The sequence below is a fragment of the Physcomitrium patens genome, chromosome 15 (assembly GCF_059467195.1).
Source record: "Physcomitrium patens ecotype Gransden chromosome 15, ASM5946719v1, whole genome shotgun sequence".
Classification (NCBI taxonomy): Eukaryota; Viridiplantae; Streptophyta; class Bryopsida; order Funariales; family Funariaceae; genus Physcomitrium; species Physcomitrium patens.
In genome coordinates, this window is record NC_143424.1 from 11,551,328 (window position 1) to 11,574,003 (window position 22,676).

The 22,676-nt window shown below is 36.0% G+C and overlaps 2 protein-coding genes across 5 annotated transcripts; one reads left to right on the top strand and one right to left on the bottom strand.

Moving 5' to 3' along the window:
• Nucleotides 1–4,939: 4,939 nt before the first annotated feature.
• On the top strand, nucleotides 4,940–8,221 carry LOC112292068 (heptahelical transmembrane protein 4). Of its 4 annotated transcripts, XM_090256443.1 has the most exons (5): nucleotides 4,940–5,217; nucleotides 5,412–5,719; nucleotides 6,030–6,394; nucleotides 6,690–6,960; nucleotides 7,173–8,221. In XM_090256443.1, exons 3-5 carry the CDS (start codon nucleotides 6,033–6,035, stop codon nucleotides 7,842–7,844), a joined length of 1,305 nt encoding a protein of 434 aa, XP_090112569.1. In that variant the 5' UTR covers nucleotides 4,940–5,217; nucleotides 5,412–5,719; nucleotides 6,030–6,032; the 3' UTR covers nucleotides 7,845–8,221. The 4 variants fall into 4 exon arrangements, with proteins under 4 accessions (XP_090112569.1, XP_024395963.1, XP_024395961.1 ...); XM_024540195.3 differs by lacking the exon at nucleotides 5,412–5,719; XM_024540193.3 differs by lacking the exon at nucleotides 5,412–5,719 and having other exon boundaries at nucleotides 4,941–5,156.
• Nucleotides 8,222–19,127: 10,906 nt separating this feature from the next.
• LOC149987746 (uncharacterized) lies at nucleotides 19,128–22,509 on the bottom strand. Its single transcript, XM_090256447.1, has 2 exons — nucleotides 22,371–22,509; nucleotides 19,128–21,926 (listed from the first exon to the last, which is right to left on the bottom strand). Exon 2 carries the CDS (start codon nucleotides 21,636–21,638, stop codon nucleotides 21,147–21,149), a length of 492 nt encoding a protein of 163 aa, XP_090112573.1. The 5' UTR covers nucleotides 21,639–21,926; nucleotides 22,371–22,509; the 3' UTR covers nucleotides 19,128–21,146.
• Between the last annotated feature and the right edge of the window lie 167 nt (nucleotides 22,510–22,676).

The window sequence follows — 22,676 nt, forward strand, 5'->3', positions numbered from 1 at the left end:
GTTAAGCACCCATAGATTTTATTTTCACATTTACAAGATAGAAATATGGATGTTTTATTGGATTTTTAGTACATTCAAATAAGTAGATAAGAAAAGTAGAAAGTCATTTTAAGTTTGATTTAGAACCGAAGTTTTGTTTTTTTAAAACACTACAAAAAAATTTTAGAACGTACTTACACTAACATTTAAGTAAAGTATGAAATGATAAAATGATTAACTGTCTAATTATTAGTTGGCCATCATAAATTTCCCATTCCTGGTTTAGTCTTATTTTATTTTATTTTTATAAGACCACTTCTGCACATTTAATGGATGGAATTGTGCTGGAAACTTATTTTTAATACAAGATAATTGAATTAAACAATGTATATAATGGACTGCCATTAAATAGTGTGGGGCATCACACACTTGGATAATTGGGAACAGGCTAGGTACTCCACATGGGAACAGTGAGAGGATGGGGGGAACATGAACATCATCTCCTTTTGGGCACGTGTTCCCCATGGGGATCATGTCCCCATCAGTCACCCAAATGTTCCCTTGCAATGCATTCTGCATGTGCAAGTGCACTATTAAAAGCTTCCAAGAGTTGTGTGATAGAAAGAAGAGATGGGTGTTCTCATACATTCTCATCATGTGTGTGATTGCTACCATTTGACAAACTTGTTGTTTAAAGTTGTTCCTTATCTATGTCTTCATGTGACATGTCAAGTTTGGTGTAAATAAATTATTATTGTCATAAACTTGTGGTCAAAGTTGGTAATTTTAAAGTTGTTGCAGGTGTGTATGAATATGAATAATTAATGAAGGTTGGTAGAGGTTGGTATTCTTCAATAGAATCCTACTTAAACTACATGAAGGATGTAGATTCTTGCTGCATTTTAAAATTTCTAGCAAAATTGACTACTTCTTTTGCCCTTGGCAAAAAGAATATATTGGTTTGTTGAAAGAAACATAGGGTATGAGAATTAAAATCATATTGAAAAAAAATGATTAACAAAAAAGAAATGGGTGTAAACCCTTATATACGTATTGATGCTTAAAAACATCAGACAGTTGGTGATTTTGAAGGATTAATGAGCACATGATATGGAAATTTGTCTCTCTTGTTTAAGTCAAATTTTGTCAAATAGTCCATAGAATCTCTGTAATGATCAAATCAAAGCTGCATTTATTTCCATTCCAAAAAGCATTAATATTCCAAATGATTCCAATTATAGAAGTACAGTGTACAACAAATATGAGGCACACTTTTATGAATGGAACTACTAAATTCACAAATCTAATATTATCTATTTTAAAAATCCAATCACTGTCAATTTGAATTGAGTTGAATTGGGTTTCAACTCTAACTACAATTACTCACAGTAGTAAACAATCAAATACAAAAAGTTAAAATCATCTATATGATTTTTAAAAATTTTAATTCTTTGAATTTTGTAAATTGAATTACGTTAAAGTAGAGCATGAAATTTTATTTTGAAATTTTCATAACAATATTTTATACATTATAGATAAACGAATGAATGAATATATCTATATATATATATATATAAAGCTTAAGATACACACACCTCAAGTTGCTACACACAGGAAAATAAAGACTTACAATTAGTTGGTTTGTTAATTTCACTTGCAATTGATAATGTAGAGGATGATGAGGTCCATGACTCATGTCAGGACAATGAAGAGGGGAAAGAAGTCAGTGATTAGAATATGCACCAAGGCAGGATAAAAAAGAAAGAAGTCCAAGTTTTATGTTGAGATTGGAACCTATACTGGGATAAGAAAGATTGGAAGGAGGTTTGGAACTTGTGTTGAGATAAAGCAGAGAAGAAGGAAGACATTTCAAAATCTATTTGTATGAAATAAGCAAAGAAGCCAATTAGAGATCTTAGCTATGTGGATAGCAATTTAAGACATGTATGTAGCCAAAGTATGTATATATGTATATATGTATATATATATATATATATATATATATATATACCTAGTTTTGCACAAATTGAAAAAAATAATAATGATAAAATTGAAATCTATGACACCATCAAATGTTTAGAGTAGAAAATCTGCTATAAGTAACATTGAAAGAAAGAATATATATATATATATATATATATATATATGTGTGTATAAATAAAAGTTTAAATTCTCTTATATTTTAATTGATATGCATTGAACTTGCTAACCGCATCAAATAAAAATATTTTAAATTCTAATAAAATAATATAAATTTATCTAAGTCTTACAAGATCTAATATTTGATAAATTTGATTTAAAGACCTTCTTTGATAATGAGTGTTGTATTTAGAAATTATTTAAAGTATAACATAGTAAAATTATATATTAGTAGATTGCAAGATAATTTATAATACACATTTACTATCTTATACAAATAAATAATTAATTGTATTCATTGACATAAATTTACTCTCTTACAATTTTCCTTTAAAGAAAAAATACTATTGTTATTGTTTATTTATGTTATTTGTATTTCAGTAAAAGGATAGGTAAAAATAAAATAAAAATAGAATAAAAATCAAATTGTAAAATTTCTAATATTTTAATAATTCTAAGAATTTAAATAACTTTCTTAATTGTATAAATGTAAGATTATCTAAGATCTTTTGATTGAAATTTGACTTGAAAATATTTGTTAATAAAAATTATCATGACCAAAAGAGAATAATTATATTGCATTAAAAAATACTTTTTAATAAAGAGATTGTATAGTATTTTATAAATTAGTTAGAAACTAATTCGTACTAATTTTAAACCTTCATTTTAATCAATTGATATCCATATTATGTAAAACAAATAGCAAAAATTTAGTTTAGAACCAAATGATTTTAAAAATTTGAATTAAAGTTGTGTATATTTGCTCTACTCTATTATTGTGGTATATTTAAAAGTGATTATATATATATATATATATATATATATATATATATAAATGCATCTCTATTAAAATAAATTTTTAATTAAAAAGTGATATCATTAATATTCTAACAAGAATCTCAAATAAAATTACTATATATATATATATATATATATATTTATATTTATATTCACATAATTGTGATTTAAAAGAGTAAAAGATATAAATTACACATAATATATTTTGCAATAAAAGACATACCTATAAGTAATCATACAAAGAGTTTTATAAAAGTAATATTATATAAAACTATAAATATCAATGTTTTTTAGACATTAAAAATTTTCAGTGATAATGATAAAAATAATAACTTAGTTTCTAACCAAGATAATATGTAAAATTTTATATTTCTTAGTTTGCTTATGAGAAATCCATAATATCTCTGATTTATCAGTTAGGTTGCTTATAAAACCTAAACTATTCAACAATTATAATTTTAGAAAATATCATTATAAAGGTATTTAAATAATAATTATGATTATTTTGGTGTTAGAATTACATGTTTAAGAAAGAAATAGACAAAGGTACATTTTTAAAAAATAAAATCTTTAAAATGAATACCAATTTTAATATAAATACTGTTTTTTTGTTAACATACATATGTGTGTTCATATGCAATGTTAAAATGTTTGTTGAAAAATCACATGTCAATAAGTTGGAATAATAAAAATTTATGAAAGAAAAAATTAGAAATTAGAAAATAGAAATTAAAAATTGCAAAACTACATTAAAAATTGTGCCAACGATTTTTTTTTTTTTTTTTTTTTTTTTTTGATTTCAGATGTTGATTTATTATTTCATAGTTATTTTAGTATTATAAAAAAGTAAATATTAATTCATGAAGTAATTTTTTAATAATAATCTTAAACTCGACTTATATTCTTTAAATCTGTAGAAAAAAAAATGAATAATATGTACTAAAGAATAGAGGTATTATATTGTAAATGATTAAAATAATTTGAATGAAAATTAATGTGTTAGAATGTATGTGCCTTTGGAATAAAGTATTTCATAAATTCTCTTACAGTGTAACTGCTGATTTTACTTCTTCCATAAATTTCAAAAACAAACAAATAAACAAAACAAATATCTCTGTTGTTTTCTTTACAAATATAAATATAAATTTATATGTTGTAAATGTATTTTCATAATCATTAAGCATATGGTATAGAAGGAAAAATTAAAGTTGCTTGTTGTCCATATCTCAAACACCAATATATATATATATATATATATATATATATAAGCCTTTTGAGGCCCTTCGTCTACAACAAGAAAAAAATGAGAAGCAACAAGAAGAAGCAAAACATAATTTGTTGTTTGGTAATGCAACAATTATACATTATAACAATCTCCACGGTGGTTGTGGAATGCATATCTATAGTGTGAAAGATAGTAGCCAAGATCTAAAAGGTCATGTTCCTACCATATTCCAATTAATTATGTGTGTCATGTTGACAAAAAGACAAAATGCACTTAATTTAATACATAACAATCTCATAACCCATTTAAACAATTAAATCTTATAGAAAGGATGAATTAATTAACCTAATATTATAACCCTGAAATTTAAAATTTCTAACAATTACTATAGAATTATTAAAATCTCAAATTTGCAGTATATTTTATATTTCCTCATCAACCAAACAAAACTAAACTCATTAACTCCCACACAAACAAAGACTCATTTCACACAACCGAGAGGTATAAGGAAGAAACTATTCACCAATAATCACGTCCATACAAGATTTTTAATTTTTTAATTTTTTATTCTTATTTTTAAAGAAAGCACAACCACAATCATTAATTCCCCACCCACATCAGCGAAACCCTAAGAAGAGAAAATCCCTCCGATTTCCCACAAGGATTCATTCCCACATGTCGCAACTCATTTTCAACTCCCTAAATACACAAATATTGAACCAACTGCAAAAGAAAACAGATGAAAAAACGCAAAAAGGACGAAAGCAAAAAGGAAAAGTTGGTGGGGGAAGCAAGCAAAAGGCCTCTTGTGCGTCGTAGCGATTCGAGCTTGTGCTGGCGCTGATGTTGCTGTTGCTGTTGCGTGCGTGCTCTTGCTTGCGTTGGCGCGGCGCCTTTTGATGATCAGCAGCAGCAGCGGCAGCGCCCCTCGTTGCCAGCATTTGAATGCCCGATTGCGCCTCTACACTCGTCAGGGGGGATACGTTGCCGCACGCGATTCAATCCTCCCCGAATTGTGAGTGCGTGTGTGTTGCTCCGTGCATTGTCACTGAACCTTTTGGTGCGTGTTGTTGTCGGTGCGTTACCGTCGCTCCTGTTGCGTCTATAAGCCGAGTTAGGGGACAGATTGTTGTTTATCTTGTTGTAGCATGTTTTGGTGAAATGGGTTCGGGGTTGTAGTTGGGGAGCTGGTCTCATGCCTTTGCTGTGTCGCGAAATTCTCGTTTATTGGTCGGTATTATCGTTGTCGCATGTTTTTTGAAACCCACAGGTCGCGCTTCGGAGATCAGTTTGTGGGCACAAGGAGCTCTGGCGATGAGCCGCTTCATGCCACCTCCGCTCCTTGACTCTGTCGAGGTTGACTTTGGTGGCTCGTTGATCGCCCTGCGCTGTTGTCGATGTAGGTTTGATTTGGGTGCAGAATTAATGCCACTTTTGAGCCTCAGTGCGAGGAACTTGGAAGTGTGGTCGACTTTTCCCTCCGGCCGTCCGTCTCCTGCCTCGCTCAGCGTTCAATAGTGGCTTTTTAGTTGTGTAGTTCTATCACTTAACTTGCTAAGCAATCAGCTGAAGAGACAGGTTGCTACTCCTTTAGTTGCATTGACCTCACCTTATTATCCTTGATTCTTCGTCACGCTGAGCTTTTCGAGAGGTTGAAGAGTTCCTTCTATTGTTCGCATCACCCTGAAACCTCGTGCTACGTACATTGCTGCATTTGGTACCAAATTAAGTATATTCTCGACTGCATTGTTAGCTGTTGAATATGAATCCCAAGGTTGTCATTCACCGCTCACTCTATGAGAGTTCATTCATTGAGCTTGATCGACCTTGTAAATCATAGAGAAACAATCATTTATTGTGTGGGGGTGAGGGCTGTTTTGGATTGCAGTAAATGGAAGCTCAAGGCAGGCCTGACGTTAGGGTTCGCAAGGTTCGGCAAGTGCACACTGGACATGAAAATGACCTCATCGCTTCGGTGTCAGAGGGTTTGTTAGACAGCAATGTGGCTACTTTAGGCTACGATGAAAGGTACCAAGATGGTTGCTGCGATGAGAACCCCCCCAAAAGCCCTGGCAGGGCGCAGGACTTGTGGCGAAAAGTGAAGAAGCAGTACGACTTAGTTGAGTATCATGTACTGCCAGATTATTTAAGGGATAACGAGTATATTTTGAGGCATTACAGGTCGAATTGGCCTCTGAAGGAAACTTTACTGAGTATATTCACAATCCACAACGAGACTCTCAACATATGGACGTAAGTGGATCGCTTGCTTCCATTGCTTAGTTTGTGTATTCATTATACTTCTATGGGTTAAAGCTATTTGAAAGTTAACCATTTAATAGAAGAATTATGGAGTGCGGTCATCCATTTTCTTTTGGAGCGTATTCGTCCCTTCAAACTGTACTATCCGAGATCTATATGAGGTGTTTTAAGAACATACTGACACTTAGAGCTCCAGAGTTCGTGAAGACTTTGCGTATTGGATGTATTGACATGCAGACAGATGTAGTCAAATGTCGATTTCACAATTGGCGAGTGATGTTTGCAGGCACTTAATTGGTTTCTTGGTTTTCCTTGCTCTCACGATATTCACAGTCCGGCAAGTGCCAAAAGAAGCTGTTGTGCCTGAGCGGCTTGCAAACTTGATACAGATGCCGAACCGTGGCGACTTGCATCAGTTGCACGTTGAGTTGGTGACCTGTTTTCCTGCATTAGCGAATGTGCCATCATTTCTTCAAGATCACTTGCCTCATATCCTAGCCAAGTGTGTTCCAGACACTCCTATCATTGCAGCTAACAGCACACAACAATGCTTCATGGTACGTTGAACATATTTTTTCTTTTCCTGAAGTCCTCTGCGAGTTCAATAGTAATTTCTGCCGGTTAATGTCAGATGTTATAGTATCCGTGTTTCGGGGATATCTACGGGCGCGCGTGAACAGATCACGTTTATGTCACCTTTTAGGCCAGGCGACTGAAGCGATTTTGCGACTCGGGTTTGCTACTGAATGGAAATTTTTTCGGTCTGCAGCAAACGATGAAAGATGCATTGGGCGTGGAGCTGGACATGATAGTTGCAGGCGCCACGCGGGTGCCATTTCTGGTGTTCATGGGAGGAGCTATGTTCTGTCTATTTTCCAGCAGTTTTTGCCACCTCTTGTCCTGTTACTCTAGTGACCTGACGTATTGGCTGTTGCGCTTGGACTACGCAGGCATTGCTACCATGATTGCCACCAGTTTCTACCCTCCCGTCTATTACGTATTCCTATGCCAGCCAATGTGGCGACATGTCTACTTGACCAGCATATCTTTGATTGGGGTGTCGACTGTGGCCATCTTTCTCGTGCCCGCGTTCCAAACAGCCAAGTACCGTCCCATGCGAGCCATTGCTTTTGCAGCCATGGGCATGTCCGGGATCATACCTGCTGTGCACAAAATTGTCTTCTTCCATCATGAGCCAGTCTGCATAGAGACTCTGTGGTATGAGATTGGCATGGGCCTCTTCTATCTCGTGGGTGTGATGATCTATGTCACACGCATTCCTGAGCGCTGGAAACCCGGTGCATTTGACATTGCTGGTCACAGCCATCAGCTGTTTCACGTTCTAGTCATTGCTGGAGCTTACACTCACTACAGAGCCGGATTGATCTACATGAAGTGGCGTGATGCCCATGGCTGTGTTCCTGGTATTACCTCCATCTGATTCACTAGGTACGTCTGCAGGCTCCTCTGGTTACAGCACAACTTGTTGACTGGATTGTTCCACTTTGTGCAGCTCCTGTCCCATTTGACAAAGTCTATTTTTTGAGCCATTGCTAATGGCTTGGTTTTAGTATCATTGAAGTTCTGGATTAGGATTTGTGATCACTCGGATAAGATCATCGAATGATTTAATATCATTGGAAGCAATGCAAGCATATGCATCTTCCAATAGAGGTGTGCTTGTTTGCTGTCTCATCATGAATGGATAAACCATCTAAGCACAGTATTGCATGCTCACGTAAATACTGCCTTCCATTCGTGGATTTAATATTAAACAATTTGTTTTGATCCATCAAAAATAATTGGTGGATGGGACTATTTAAATGTGTATTTAAGGCAAAGTTTCTGTTCTAAATAACAGTTTTAAATCAATAAGATTTTTTTGCACATCATCCTAAAAATACATACGTAAATTACTTCATTAGCTTGGAATTGAACTTCTAATGAAGTTGTTTGCAATTAGCATTTGTGAACATCTTTCATTGAATGGTATTTGTGTTATGGTAAGAACTCTGTATTTTTGAGCCAGAAATGTTAACATCATAAGTTGAAGTTGGAGATGTCTTAATGTGGTTGAAATCAAATAACCCCATCGAATCTTTCTTTATGTTGCTTTGTTTTGATGTAAATTCTCATGCACTACTGTAAAAAATATTAATCCACACAGAAACTAATCACATGCCTCTCTTTCATGAATTTGTGAGTTGTTTGCAATAGTATCTTAAATTTGTGTAGAATGTCCATTGTAGTTAGTTACTTTCATTAAGCAAAATGACCATGTATCTGTTAGCTGTGCACACACAACACCTTAAAAACTTTTAGATCTTTCTAAGAAGCCTACGAAGTTGCAAAATCCTATTGAATTTTTTTATTTAGAATTTTTCTTATTTTTGGTAGCATTATAAGCAAAAGATGGATAAGTTTTGATTAGATAATATAGAAAAGGGCCAAAATATCACATCATATCAAATGATCTCTTGTGCAAACAACTAAAATCAATCCCCACACCACTTCAATACCACCATCATGTATTATATAATATTGTCATTGATAGTAACTTTTTTAGTAATTAACTTTAATATTTAATCTATTATTATGAATACCAGTTTTGATTTTGACATGCAAGTTATCCATGGGTAGAAGCTAAATAGCGATCGCAGACATATATATTTATTCCAATAATTATCTAGTTATTATGAATAAGATAAAGTAGATTAATTTGATAATATTTTATAGAGAAGTTTTCTTGAAGCTTTATAGATATGGTTTCATTTTTATACATGTCTATAAGTGATTGGTAGGTTAGAAACTTAGTCAACAAATTAATCACATGTTGCACATGTTGATAGCTTGTCGTACAAGCTAATTAGGTAGTATATATATAAGAAACTTGTCTTGGAAGTTAAAACTTATATTTTGCAAATTAGACATGTATTGGAGGTCCATATAGCTTGTAGTTAGATAGTATATGTGGAGGTAAGAGTCAAGCTTTTTTCACTCTCATTAATGCCTTTCTAGTCTTTAATCTTGTTTTAAGATTTTATAGTCTTTTTGTCTTTGGCAATTGCCATTCTAGTTTAATATCATATCATTTTTGAGAGATTTTCTAGCCTGTTGAAGTGACATAAGAATATATTAATCTTTTAGTTCTTTGAAATTAATGTACTTGACAACATCCCACAAGGTAGAATCAAGATTGGTATTAGAGCTTCTTCTCATCCATATGCAAGGATGAAATAAAACTTTTGAAGTACTAGTTAGCTACTTTTTTTTTGTCAAATTGGTATATATATATATAGATATATATATATATATATATATATATATATATCTATGCTTTTTAAAAAAATTAACTTGTAAATGATCAAATTCAAATTTTGTTGAAATCTTCATTTAAATATTACATTCGTGAAGTATAGATATATGATTGTTTTACAAAAGATTGAAAGAATCCATTGTTACATAAATTAATAGTTTCTTCAGTAGATAACTTAAAATTTAATTAAAAATTATTTTATACTTTAATATTATTTAAATAAAAATATTTTAAAAATTTATTATGCATAAATATTTTCTTACACCAAATCTTAAAATGATTCCACAAAATGACTTTTGATATTTTTATTTAATATATTTTAGAAAAAAAATAAGAATAAAAATAAAACTAATATAAAAAAGTAAGATATTATTTGCATGTAAATTGTATATGTATGAGTTGTCTTTAATATAAATTTTAGACATTGAATATATCATGAATTAAAATTTTATAGATATCTATTTGAAATATCACTTCCAAGTTATTTGTGTGTTTTAAAAAACTATAAAAATTGATATAATTTAATAATAAAAATCTATAATAAAAAATAAATATTAGATTTTTTTTAATATGAAGTTAGTTTTTTTTTTTTTTTTTTTTTTTTTTTTTTAAATAGACATTTATATTATTGATTATCTAATAAATTATTAAGTCATGTTAATTATAAAAAATATATATATATATATATCATACATATATTTGATGTGTTAAAAAATATTAAGAATATCCACATACTTTTGATAATAGCAAATCTACCCTTAGACATGATAAGCTTTAACCATCTTTTGTTTTTAACTACATTTGGGGCCCAACCACGGCAATTTTCTTAACATATTGGGCCCTACATGAAACATAATCAAGGATGGTTGTAAACATTTGACCACAAACTTAACATAGTATTATAGAAGAGAATCCACACCTCATTAGATGCTACATTTTTTTAGCTATGGTACTTAATAGAGTAATTGTATCAAGCCTGTAAATTAATTCTCTCATTTTGGCATGATTATATTTTTTTATTTTTTAAATATTGCATATTTTTTGTTTTTGTAGAGAAGCTTTTTACATAGAAAAAATATATGCATATATTTGCAAGTCATTTAAAAGTGCCTATACAACCTTTTTCATTTGTGGATTTTTTATGTGGTGCAAAAAAAATGTATTGCAAAGTCTGTATAACTATATAACCTAAGAAACTTTAGATGAAGATTTGTATTCAATGTGACATGAAGCCATAAGTGCAATGTACACGTAAAGTTGTTATCAGTAGATTGATAATCAAATTGGTAGTACTAATTGGTGATCTCAGAAACATCTTAGGTATAGCTTATGTCTTTTGGAAATATGATTAAGTCATTAGCTCCAAATTTAATAAATTTGGATGATTCTTTAAAATTTGGATTTTTCCTACAATACTTTATTAAATAAGTGGTTGAATGTTTACAACCATCATTGATTACATTTTTTTTTGAATAAAAAAAGAATTTATAGCTATATATTAGTTGAATTAGTAGCAACTAAATATTCAAGGAATTAGCAAAAATGACTCTATTATCTACTTGAGCAAATGAATTACACGTGACTATTTTCAGAGATTGTAACAAAATGCATTAGATTAGTAAGTAGATGTCTAGAGCCAAACTGACCACTTCACAAGTCTATACTCTTGAGACTAATATAGGCAAAAAATACAAATATAAAAAATGAATGAAGTCTTTCAAATTGAAAGTATTTTGATTTTTTTTAGAAATTATTAAAGAGATCAAGTTTTGAATGTATTGAAGGCTTTACTTTGAAGAGATTGAAAAAAAAAAAAAAAAAACATGCTCTGCTTAAAAAAACTTATCAAATCAATCTATACCTAAGTTGCTATAGATTTTGTTAACAAAGTACTACAATTGTATAAACCCAGTTAGTTCATCATGGTCTTTTTAGCCTTAGACAAATAAGACTTTTGGTACCCAATTTTGTTCTTGTAAAGAGAACCAATCTTGGTTACTTGTAAATAGTTTTAAAAGCCTCTCCAATAAGGTTTTTAACATCATAGATACACATATTTATTCTAATATTTATCTATATGATTAAATAGAAGTAAATAAAAATAGATTTATTTCATAATATTTTTTAAAAAAGCTTCTTACAAGCTTCATAGATGTTGCTTTGAATATACATGTGTTTATAGTTGATTGGTAGATTAGAAACTTCAACAACAAGTTAACCACATGTTGGTAGCTTGCAGAACAACTAACTATATAATATACATATAGAAAACTTATCTTACAAGTTAAGATACATGTCTTGCAAAGTCAACATGTTTTGGAGGTCCTATAAGATATTGCTACATAGCTCCTAATTAAGAGTATATATGGAGGTAAGAGTAAAGCCTTCTTCAATCATATTAATGCCTTTCTGGTCTTTAGTCTTGTTTCTAGACTTTCTAGTCTTCTTGTCTTTGTCAATAGCCATTTTAGTTTAATATCATATCATCTTTAAGTGACAAAAGAGTATATTACGGATTCATTTCTTTAAGATTCATGTCCTTGATAATTAATGGCCTTGAAATCTTTATTTGTAATATCTGTTAAAAGATACATTTTTTTTTTTTTTTTTTTTTTTTTTTATAAAAGTAGAAACATTAGAATTCTTTGATTTGTGATATATATATATATATATATATATATATTTTCTCATTTTGACAAGTTTTCTTTTCAATTTGATTTAAGTTTTTTAGTTGAAACTATTACAACATGTATTACTATTCACCTTCTTGTTACTTGATCCATCACTTAGCTTTTGCAGGCTACACCTTATGAATACAAACCCACAAAGGCGAAGCTTAGGAATACAAATGACTATGGCAAGAAAGTATAAATTGACACCACTTGTATTATAGGTAGTAATCTCTCAGTGGCCCTACAGGAGCTCTCTATTGCCATCACTATAGCTTCTAAGTAGCGGTGTTGCAAGACAAAAGTGGAATGAGAGTACAAAATAGTTTGTTGTTCATTACATTTTATGTAGGCCCCTAAATGTGAAGAAAAGTATTGTGGTTTGGTTGCATATGCACCTAAAAACAAGAGATGGTTATAACATATTACATCAAGGGATAAATTTGCAATTATCACAAAAGTAAGGGATAGATGTCAAGGACATGAACTAAAAAATCTATGTTAAAAGAAAAGTGACAAAATAACAATAAATTAATATGTATATTAAAAAGAAATTATAATGGCTATTGCCAAAAGACAAGGAAATTAAAGACTCTTAAATCTAAACTAGAAGCAAGAAAGGAATAAAGGCTTCATTCTTACCTCCATATATACTATCTAATTAAGAGATACGTGGGGATATTCTATAGGACCTCTAATATGTGTTGACTTTACAAGACACATGCTTTAGCTTCCAAGGTAAGTTTTCTATGTGTGGACTACATAGTTAGCTTGTTCTTCAAACTATCAACATGTGTGGTACATGGCCAACTTGTTGACTACGTTTTTAATCTAAAAAATCAATTATAGACACCTATAAAGTCAAAGCAATGTCTATGAAGCTTCTAAAAAGCTTTTATAGAAGATATTATGGAATTATTCTACTTTTACCTCCTTTTATTTAAATCATATAGGTAATTAATGATTTACATGTATATGTCCATAACAATAGATTTATTATTATCAAGAATATAGGGATATTTTTGATATTTCTATATATTTTAGAAATATCTATGATATTTTTTATTATAAAAATATTATTTATGAATATCTATAAGTTATTGCTAGCCAATATAAAAATATTTATATGCTAAATTTATTAAAAAGTCAAATACATTATATATTTTAAAAAAATATAGTAATTAAGGATATTTCATAGTATTACAAAATACTATCATTTTTACATTAGTTTTATTGAAATATATTTTTAACTACAACTTTTCTATATTAAATTAATTTTTTCTATATAATAGAAAATTTATTAAATTATTTAGAATAAAATATGTCATATAGTATATGATTTTTTCAAACACAAATAATGAATAAATTTCTAATTGTGATATGGATTTGAGCACAAAATTTATATTCCAGCTTCAAAATATTTACATATATATATATATATATAATTAATAGATAAAAATGATTTATACTATATGCCTAATTTAAATATATTTTTATTTTATTTAGATTTAATTGATGAATTCAAAACATCATTTTGGAAGTGATGTGTTTGGATTTAAGTCTATATAATATAACTATCACTAATACAATATACTTAATATTAAAAAATCAAATTATTATAATAAAAACAGATTACAATTAATTAATAGTCTTTCTTCAAGTACATTCATATCTCAAAGATTGATTTTGTGTGTAAAAAACCAAATCAATCAAATAAAAAAATAAAAAAATAAAAATACTAAACTATCTTAGTTTGGCTTCATCAAATTACAGTTGGAAAATTTACTTTTGGTAAAAATTATAAAATTTTGAAAAGTTAATTTGAAGAAAATAAGTGACTTGTAAAATTTAAATACAAATTACAGTAATGTTTTAGATATATCAAAGTAATATTTCCAAGTATTACTTAGAATTTAAAGATTTTTAAACTAACTCAAATTATTTATTTTTCTCTAAATAATATCGTAATTTTTTTTTGCTTTGCCAACTTCAAAAAGCTTCTAATTTTCATTTAATGATCTTTGTCTTGTCTCTATTTCCCTATCATTTTTATTTTATTTTTCTTCGTCCCTTCTAATGTCCAACTCACTTTCTTAATAGTCTAATTTTCTTTTGTGCTATTATATTTTTAATGAATTAATTTCAAACATGCATAGAATAAATCCACCATCCAAAGAAAGACTACCCATTTTTCCAACTTTTTGGACATATTACTTTTAAAATGTTGGAACTGCAAAAAACAAAAATATTGTAAGAGAGATCTAATAAATTGATTTCCTTTCTTCAATGATGTTGAAAGTACTTCATGTTTCTAATCCTAATAATGTTACAACTAGAAGAACAATGAGGAGTTTACACACATAACATTATCAAAAAAGTGCTTACATTATTATAATTTAAGTGTGGAAATGATTTTCCAATTAAGTTTTCTCCACAGCTACAATGTGGTGAAGTCCACTGTTATTTACTAATCAAACTAAACATTAATATAAACTATTAATTATCAGCATTGGATGATTCCACCGACATCATACTTATAAACATCAATACGAGCATAAAAATAAAGTTTTAATTAATTAATTAATTATATTTTGACACAAATGAAAGTAACTTTCATCGCAGAGAAAAAGAGAGAACCACTCAGTTGTATGCAGCCTAAGGGAACCGACCAGTTGGGAGTAAGTAGAATTAGTAAAAAAAAACTATCTATGGATTAGTAAAACAACGGGACGAACCGCATCAATAAGGCTGGAGTAATGTTCCTGAAGGCCACGGGGCCACTAGTTGGGCTGAAAAATGAAACTACAACTAGGACCAGATAGAATCCTATGGGGGTGGCTGGCCATTATCTTTGCAAAAACCTCAGTATTACACCAGCGACTATGGAAACGTCTGACAAGTTTCTCTTTCTTATCCGTCTCTTGTTGGCTTTGAATACATGTTTGCTCCTATTGCACTCGTCCGTTGTCCATAAGACCGAGCCAGATGCATAGTAGGAGTTTTTCACTAGGCCATCGTATATGGTTAAAGGACGTGTCATTTCGTTCAAGCCAGAGGGTCCAAAGGATTAAAATTCGGAGAGCCAACCAAAGCTAGTTAATCCTTTGAAACTTTCGTGGGATGCAGTCAAAGAAGATTCCGTGCTTTCAGGTCAGCATAGGCCATGGGCCTTGAGCGAGGCACAAAGAGAGACACGTATTCATTATATGAATACCCCATTGCCAAGCCCGTTGAGCGGAGGGGCATTTCCAGAACCGATGTAGGACGGACTCCTTCGAAAGTCTGAGGCAAATGGGGCAGCGGTTATTAATTGTTGAGCTAATTCTTCCCCTCTACATATTAACAGCAACCACCTTGTGCCACACCAACCAAAGGAGGCCAACTTCCTTTGGAGTGCGTCCTTTGGCCCAAATGAGTTACCACCGTAAGCGATAATTAAGAGGAAGGACACCTTGCCATTTGCGTTCAATCACGGAAGGGGCGACATATCTTTGCTGGAGGAGGTCTCGTCCTATTCTGGCCAAAAAGCTCATGAAGGGAGATAACACATTCCTTCTTGGCCAGAACAACCGCCCGGGGTCCCATTCCAGCTTGTCAATCCTCCCACAAAACATGAGAACTAGAGTGCCATGAGGGCCACAGGATGTTGCGATGACCCGTACGTGGTGAATGGAGCCCTGTAAGACGTAGTAAATGCCTCGATTGCCTTGTGCCAGAGGGGGGGAGACAGATGGTGATAAGTATTTCGATGATGGCAGTACCTTGCACAGGGGTGTTCCAACCCCGATGGACCACCCTCGCGGCAATCCCCCCCAGCATTATTTGCATCCCTTGGAAAATGCAAAAAACGTGACAAGGTAGGTCGTTTTCCTCTCCCTGAAAATCCTCACCCACTCTTGAACATGCGGGATCAATTGGATTGTTGATAGTAGGCTTCTCTAGAAGCTTGTGAGACACTAGATCGCCGCATTCCATGCTCCATGTTCATTGGATAAGATGCCAAACAGAACTGTGGCTTCCGAAGAGTGAGGAAACGATTGTTGATTCTAGCATCCCTTGTATGCGAAAGCCCAGAACGATGACGTTGCGCTGCTTTGGTTCTGAAAAATCCGGCTCCGATTTTAGGTGTGAAGTTTGATCACAAGAACGACTCACTCATTAATTCATCGGACGAACATGGTTGGGTCACAACCAACTCCTTTACTAGGGACCGCCACGAGGATCCAATTTTGTTCCACAATCTTGAACCATGCTTGGTTTGGTGGTTGGGCTGCGTGAAGTAAACGAGATTGGGGGCCCATTAACCTCCCTTGTATGGTTGGAAATTTGAAAGCCGAAACCGAAGTAGCAATTGGAGGTTTGAGGATCCGGGCTCGCAAGCCTTTGTAATCCACTTCGACATCAGGATGGTAAGGACGTCCAAAGGATTGACTAGATTGAGCACCCCCTTGTTTCTTAAGCTGGCAGCACTGAAGCCACGCCACCTTGCTCCTAGCTCGGTGCATAGACCTTGCCTAGAGGTAGTTCTGAATACTAGCACGTAATTTTGATATCCCCCTCTTTGAGCCCCCAAAGATTGAAATGAAATATAGGGATGATAAGAGAATTTTGTTAACTGTCACCCCCTGGCCCGTGGTATTGATTTTTGTAGAGCAATAATATCGTAGTTTCTTCTCAATCCAAGACTTAAGGTATTCATCAACGTTCGGCATGGAAAGGTGACACTCGAAGAGGGTTCCTAGTAGGGTGCTGATTGAGGCCTCATCCACCCATGTAACCCCAAGGTGGTCGGTCCGCTGTGAGCGGCTCGTGGACCTACCATCTTGCCAATAACCTTGTTACTTTTCCCAGTTCAGAATTAGCCTCGAGCCGTGACAGAACCTCGCCATATTACAAATGGTTTCCAGCACTGAGGACTCATCACCCGCAATGGTAAGTGATGTGTCATTGACGTACTGGATGATAGTTTGTTGTTTACCTTCAACGAGGAGACCAATACCTTTGATTCGTCCGGCTGTGACCCTTTCCTTGACTAGTGAATTCAGAGCCTCTACTATTACAAGAAAGAAGTAAGGCGCAAAGAGGCAGCCCTGGCACACCCCATGTTCAATGCTAAAAGTTGGGGAGAGGGAGCCATTTACTTTAACATTCGCGGTGGCATCTTAAAAGAGGAGACAAGTCATGGAGATGAACTCCTCTGGAAGACCGAAAGTGGCCATAGCTTGGAAAAAGAATGGTCACCCAACCATATCATAGGCCTCATTGAAATCCAGCTTCAGAAATATGAGAGTCTATTTGGTGTGTGCAGCCCAATCGATGTTTCTATGTGTAAACAGTATATTGTCAAGAATAAAACGCGTCGGCAAGAATGTTGATTGATCAGGACTGGTCATCTCTATCAGGACAGGTCATCTCTATCAGGACAGGTTGTAGGCGTAGCTGCAACGCTTTGATAAAAAAATTGTATGCCACGTTGAACAACGTGATGGGTCTGCAATTGGTGAGATGATCTTGCCCCCCCCCTCCTCCTCCCTCTTATGCAGCAACGATATGAGCCCTCTCGTGACTCCTGCCAGCAACCTCTAGTTCCTGCACGCTTTCTCGATCATGGTCCTTGATCTTTGATTAGGAACCAAAAAGTTTTAAAAAATTCGGTGATGGCGCTGTCGAGGCCCAGAGCCCGCCCTGCCGACATGCTCTTCAGAGCACCTTCTAGTTCGCTCATCCGAATTAGAGCACTGAGGGCCGCTTTACAGGACGGAGCGAGGCGATCTGAGAGTCCAACATAGATTTGGGCCATGACTCCATCTTGTTCTGCTGATTGGGACTTGGCCTTATACAACTTTTCATAGTATGATCCGCATAGTCGTTCTAGATCTGCCTGATCCGTAAATACAGTATCCTGCTCATCTACGAGTTCAGTAATGCTGGATGCTCCGGAGTGATCTCTGGTGATTTTGAAAAACTCCGATAAGCCCGTATCCCCGACCTTGAGCCATTTGACTCGGTTGCAGATCCGACGCCCTTCTGCTGGCCTTTGTTCATGTGCTTGTAATTGGTCCGCAACATAGCTTAGCTGAGCGTGGTGAGCCAGGTCAAGCGGATCAACTTGGAGGGGGGTAACTGCAGAAGACAAGGTGGAGTGTAAAGTAGCCTCGGAGTGCCACTGTTCCTTAGCCTTGCGCAAGCAAAACTCTTTGTAATATTTAATCGCTCGGCGCAACTTCTCAATGAAGCCTAAATTGGGGTTGGATAGCCAAATCGCGGTGATTCCTTGAGCAACCTTCGCTAAAGCGAGGTATCAACTACTCATCTCACATGTTGACTTTTCTATTTCACTTCCACCCGCATTATGATCTAACCTCACACAGGGAGGTGGTCGGAGTGGTTGCAATCACTCTTGATAAAATAATCAATGACCGGCTGCGGGCCCGCACCCATGGATTGAAAGGTGTATATACGGTCTAGTCTAGCTAGTATGCACGCACCATCCCTCCTTTTGTTATCCCCCAAGAAACGAATCGGGTTACTAGGCGGGAACCGATCTGCTACATTCAAGGCCGCGGTTAGTTCTTTAAACGCCAGTTTCTCCACCATCATCATTATTATTCTGCACTCATTAGATTTATCGGGTCTTCTCTCGACGACGTTCCAGTCGCCGCAGAGGACCCATCTGCAATTTCTCAGAAGGTTTGAGAGGAGTTCTGTCCAAAGCTCCATTCTCTCCCCAACCCCCGTAGATGCGTAAACATTGAGGATTGCAAGGTCCCGCATGGGCGTGCCAGAGAGCCGGACCCATTAAACACGCCCGCAACGGGAGTGCTCGGAATCCTCAACCAAATGAACAATGTGTGGAGCTACCAAGAGACATACACCTCCTTGGCCCGCACCTACATCAGATGGCTCATGGCAATATCCTACCGCAGCTACCGCAGCAAAGAACCCCCCTCCTTTGGCCATAAAGAACTTTTTAACGTGATCAACTTATCACCTCTTAGCTTGTGCTCTTGAAAGCACAAGACATCTACATGCGGAATGAGAGCATGATAATAATTCCGTACAATACTCACTTTCTGGGAGCAGTTCATGCCCTGGACATTTTGAGTTATAAGGGTGAACTTCATAATGGCTGAGGAAGGGGGTTATGTAGAAATAATAGAGGGCCTTTAATCGACTCAAATCGTGCGCTCGCCTTCGGATTACTGCGACAAGTATATAGGATTGTTGAACACTGGCGACAAGTTAACTCCGACAGTTCTTGATGCCATTGGAGCTGAAAGTCGATAAGTCGCCGAGCTTGAGGGGTGAGAAAGCCCCAATTGAAGGAAACCAGATCCCTCTCGCGGAGCCACTCCATGAACTGGGAGTGGAGGTACTCCGGAACACAGGTGCCCAAAGGCGTAATGGAGCAGGAGCAGGGAGTTGAAGCCGCCGACGAGATGTCCTCACGGTGAGTGTATACCAGGAGATGAGGTGGATACGCCGCCGATGCATCTCCCACACAACCAAACACCATGGATTGAGATGATGGAGCAAGGCCATTGAGGTCAATCACCATTCTGGCAGGGACATCCTAGCTGCTGCGTAGGCCGTTCTGTAAATCCTCCATTTCTTCTCTTTGTCCCTCGACCAGGGCGTGTTGAGAGCGAGGGAGGGGCGAGCTAGCAGGTTGAGAGTTTGGCCCACTGTCGGAGGATAGTTGCAAGCGATGGCTTTGGACACCCCTAGAGTCGACTAGATTCAGTAGCCCTTGAGAGAAGGGAGCCCTCTATGGTGGAGGGGGAAGTGGATGAGCTAGTGGTATCGATTGACCTTCCTCCTCTGGGTTCGATCGTACCTCCGTAGACCAGTCCATGCTACCAGCGACAGACTAACCATGATCGGGGCCGGGGTCATCAAGAGCGCTTGAGTCTAACACGACCAGCACAAGGCTAATCAATCTTGGGGTGGGGCGGGTACCGGAGGTGGAGGTGCACTTTCGACACTGAGGGGGTGAGATAGGGGAGCGATTTGCCTCTTCTTGTATGATTGGGTTCACTATTGCACATGCAGCCTGATCACGTCATCGACAGGCCTCCCTCTTTTCTTGAGTCTTCTGAATTTTGAACTACGAAGGGCCTCGGACCTTTGTTCCTCGATGTACCTTTTCCCAGCCGTTACACTCCCAGTCGGAAGTTTCTCGTGAAGATTTCGGGGATTGAGCGGTTTCCTTGATGCAACAATGGCTATGGAACCGTGTCCTGAGAGCCCGAGAGCCCGTCGCTACTCCCTCTACCCCTGATCCACTGGAACTACTCACCAAGATCGTGGAATTAACTCCTTCACCAATCAGGGGGGCTGGCGGCAGAATAGAGTCACTAGAGACATGGGACTGCCGCCCAGCTCTCATTCAATCACCCTGTGCAATATTCTCTTCCCTTTTACTTAGCAGGCCCCCGCAATTCTTGACCAGGTGATTCGTGGACAGGCAAAATCGGCACTGAATGGATAGAATGCAGTAATCTGTGAGGATTACAGCTTTTTCTCCAGTCCCGACATTGGTGACGGAAAGGGAGGTCTTCCACCCCAAGCCTGAGGTAAGGCCGATGCAAAATCTCTGATCAGCCAAAGTGGAGTTTTGCTTGTCGCTCCCGAGAAGTTCACCTAAATCCTTGGCCATCTGTGCAGCCACCTCAAGAAACTAACCAAGGATATTCTTAAGCGTGACCCAAGTTGGAACCTTCAGCCCCGCGAGCTGCGAGGCGTTGAAACCCGAGGTTTAGGTTTGAAGGATGCACGTCCTCCAGCAAGACTTAAGTGGCGTAAGCATCAACAATTTTTGGGTGATTGCGGGCCGATGGCTGATAATCTGGAAAAAACCTGGGCCCAAATTTCGCCCTACCTCCACCCAGTCACCCACTTGCTTTTGTAAAGAATCTACCCACCCAGCTATGGCCATCTGAAATTGCTTACCTCCTACGAAGTACGCAACGATGGCGTGTTTTTGGAGGTACTCCGAGTCTTTTTTGACAATGGCCTGGTTTACTTCGACGTCAAGTACATTGTTGCACAGTGGGAATTCCGTGTAGCTCCAAGAGAATCCCTCGGGTAATACTTCCCCTGTTGCCGCTCGGGTTGGGTGGATCTTGTCATTCTGCCCCATACTAGTCACCACTGCGACAAGCTCTGGCTCGATCTCCTCATCTCTCGAGGCTTGTGCACGCCCTTTGTCTCCCTCGGACTGCGAGGGAGCAATTGGGGCGTGGGCCATGCGTGCTCGCAATGTGTCCACTTAGGTCGTTTTCCCATCCATGGTGTTTAGACCCTAAACCTTGCTAACCTAATCTCGAAATTCAGTCCCACTAAGCTCTGGAGCTCGGAATCTCGCTTATCGAGGTTCACAAGGGTAGATCACTAGGTTTATACTAGTGCGCAGAGGAAATTGGACCACAGGGTATGCTTGGTCGCGATGGATCTAAGATCTTCGCCTACATGGGCTCAACACAGACGTGAGAGCTCCTCCGGCGCTTCATCGCGACCCGACCAACGTGTCGTCCACCTTTCAATATCAAAGACCAATAAAGTTTTAATTGACTGATGAATTGGGCCATCTGACAGACTGAAATGCGACAGGTTGACCTGTGCAATTACACTGCATTTTCTTAAATTAAAATTATATACAGTGGAAACAAGAGATGCTTCACAAACACTGGAACTTGCGTTGACCGGTCAGGCCATCTTTCCAGAACTGACAGCGAACCCAAGATTGGATCATAAAAATCAAATGACACGAGACATGTAATGTGTCTCGGAATATCTCTAGGAAAAAATATTTATCGTGGTTCTGCTGATGGGTACTTGAACAACGTACTTAGACGCTGCAAGGTTTCAACTTCACAGACAAACTTCATTTAGGGCGTCGTGATACAATAAAACGTACCTTCAGAAAGTACCTATTGTATTATCCCTACTTACAAACGGTAGCAATAAGCCAGGGAGTCACCTTAAGAAAAGACTGAAGCATCAATGAGGGGTTCGGCAATACAGACCCGCTCTTTGATACTCTCTGATTCGATTTTGCAGAAGCAACACGGATGGTCGTATTCTATGGTCACTGCAACTCCGATTTGTATTCTTTTCTTCCAAATCTGGGGATGGGTTGGAAAGTGTTCAGACGTCGGAGCAGCAGAATCAGAGATTATAATTCTTCACTTGAAACCTTCTCCTAAGGGTCCTCCAACGGTGCTCAAGACTTAAAACCAAGTAGAGGTACCGCAAGAGGAAGAAGCTGAGTGAAAGTAGACAGCAC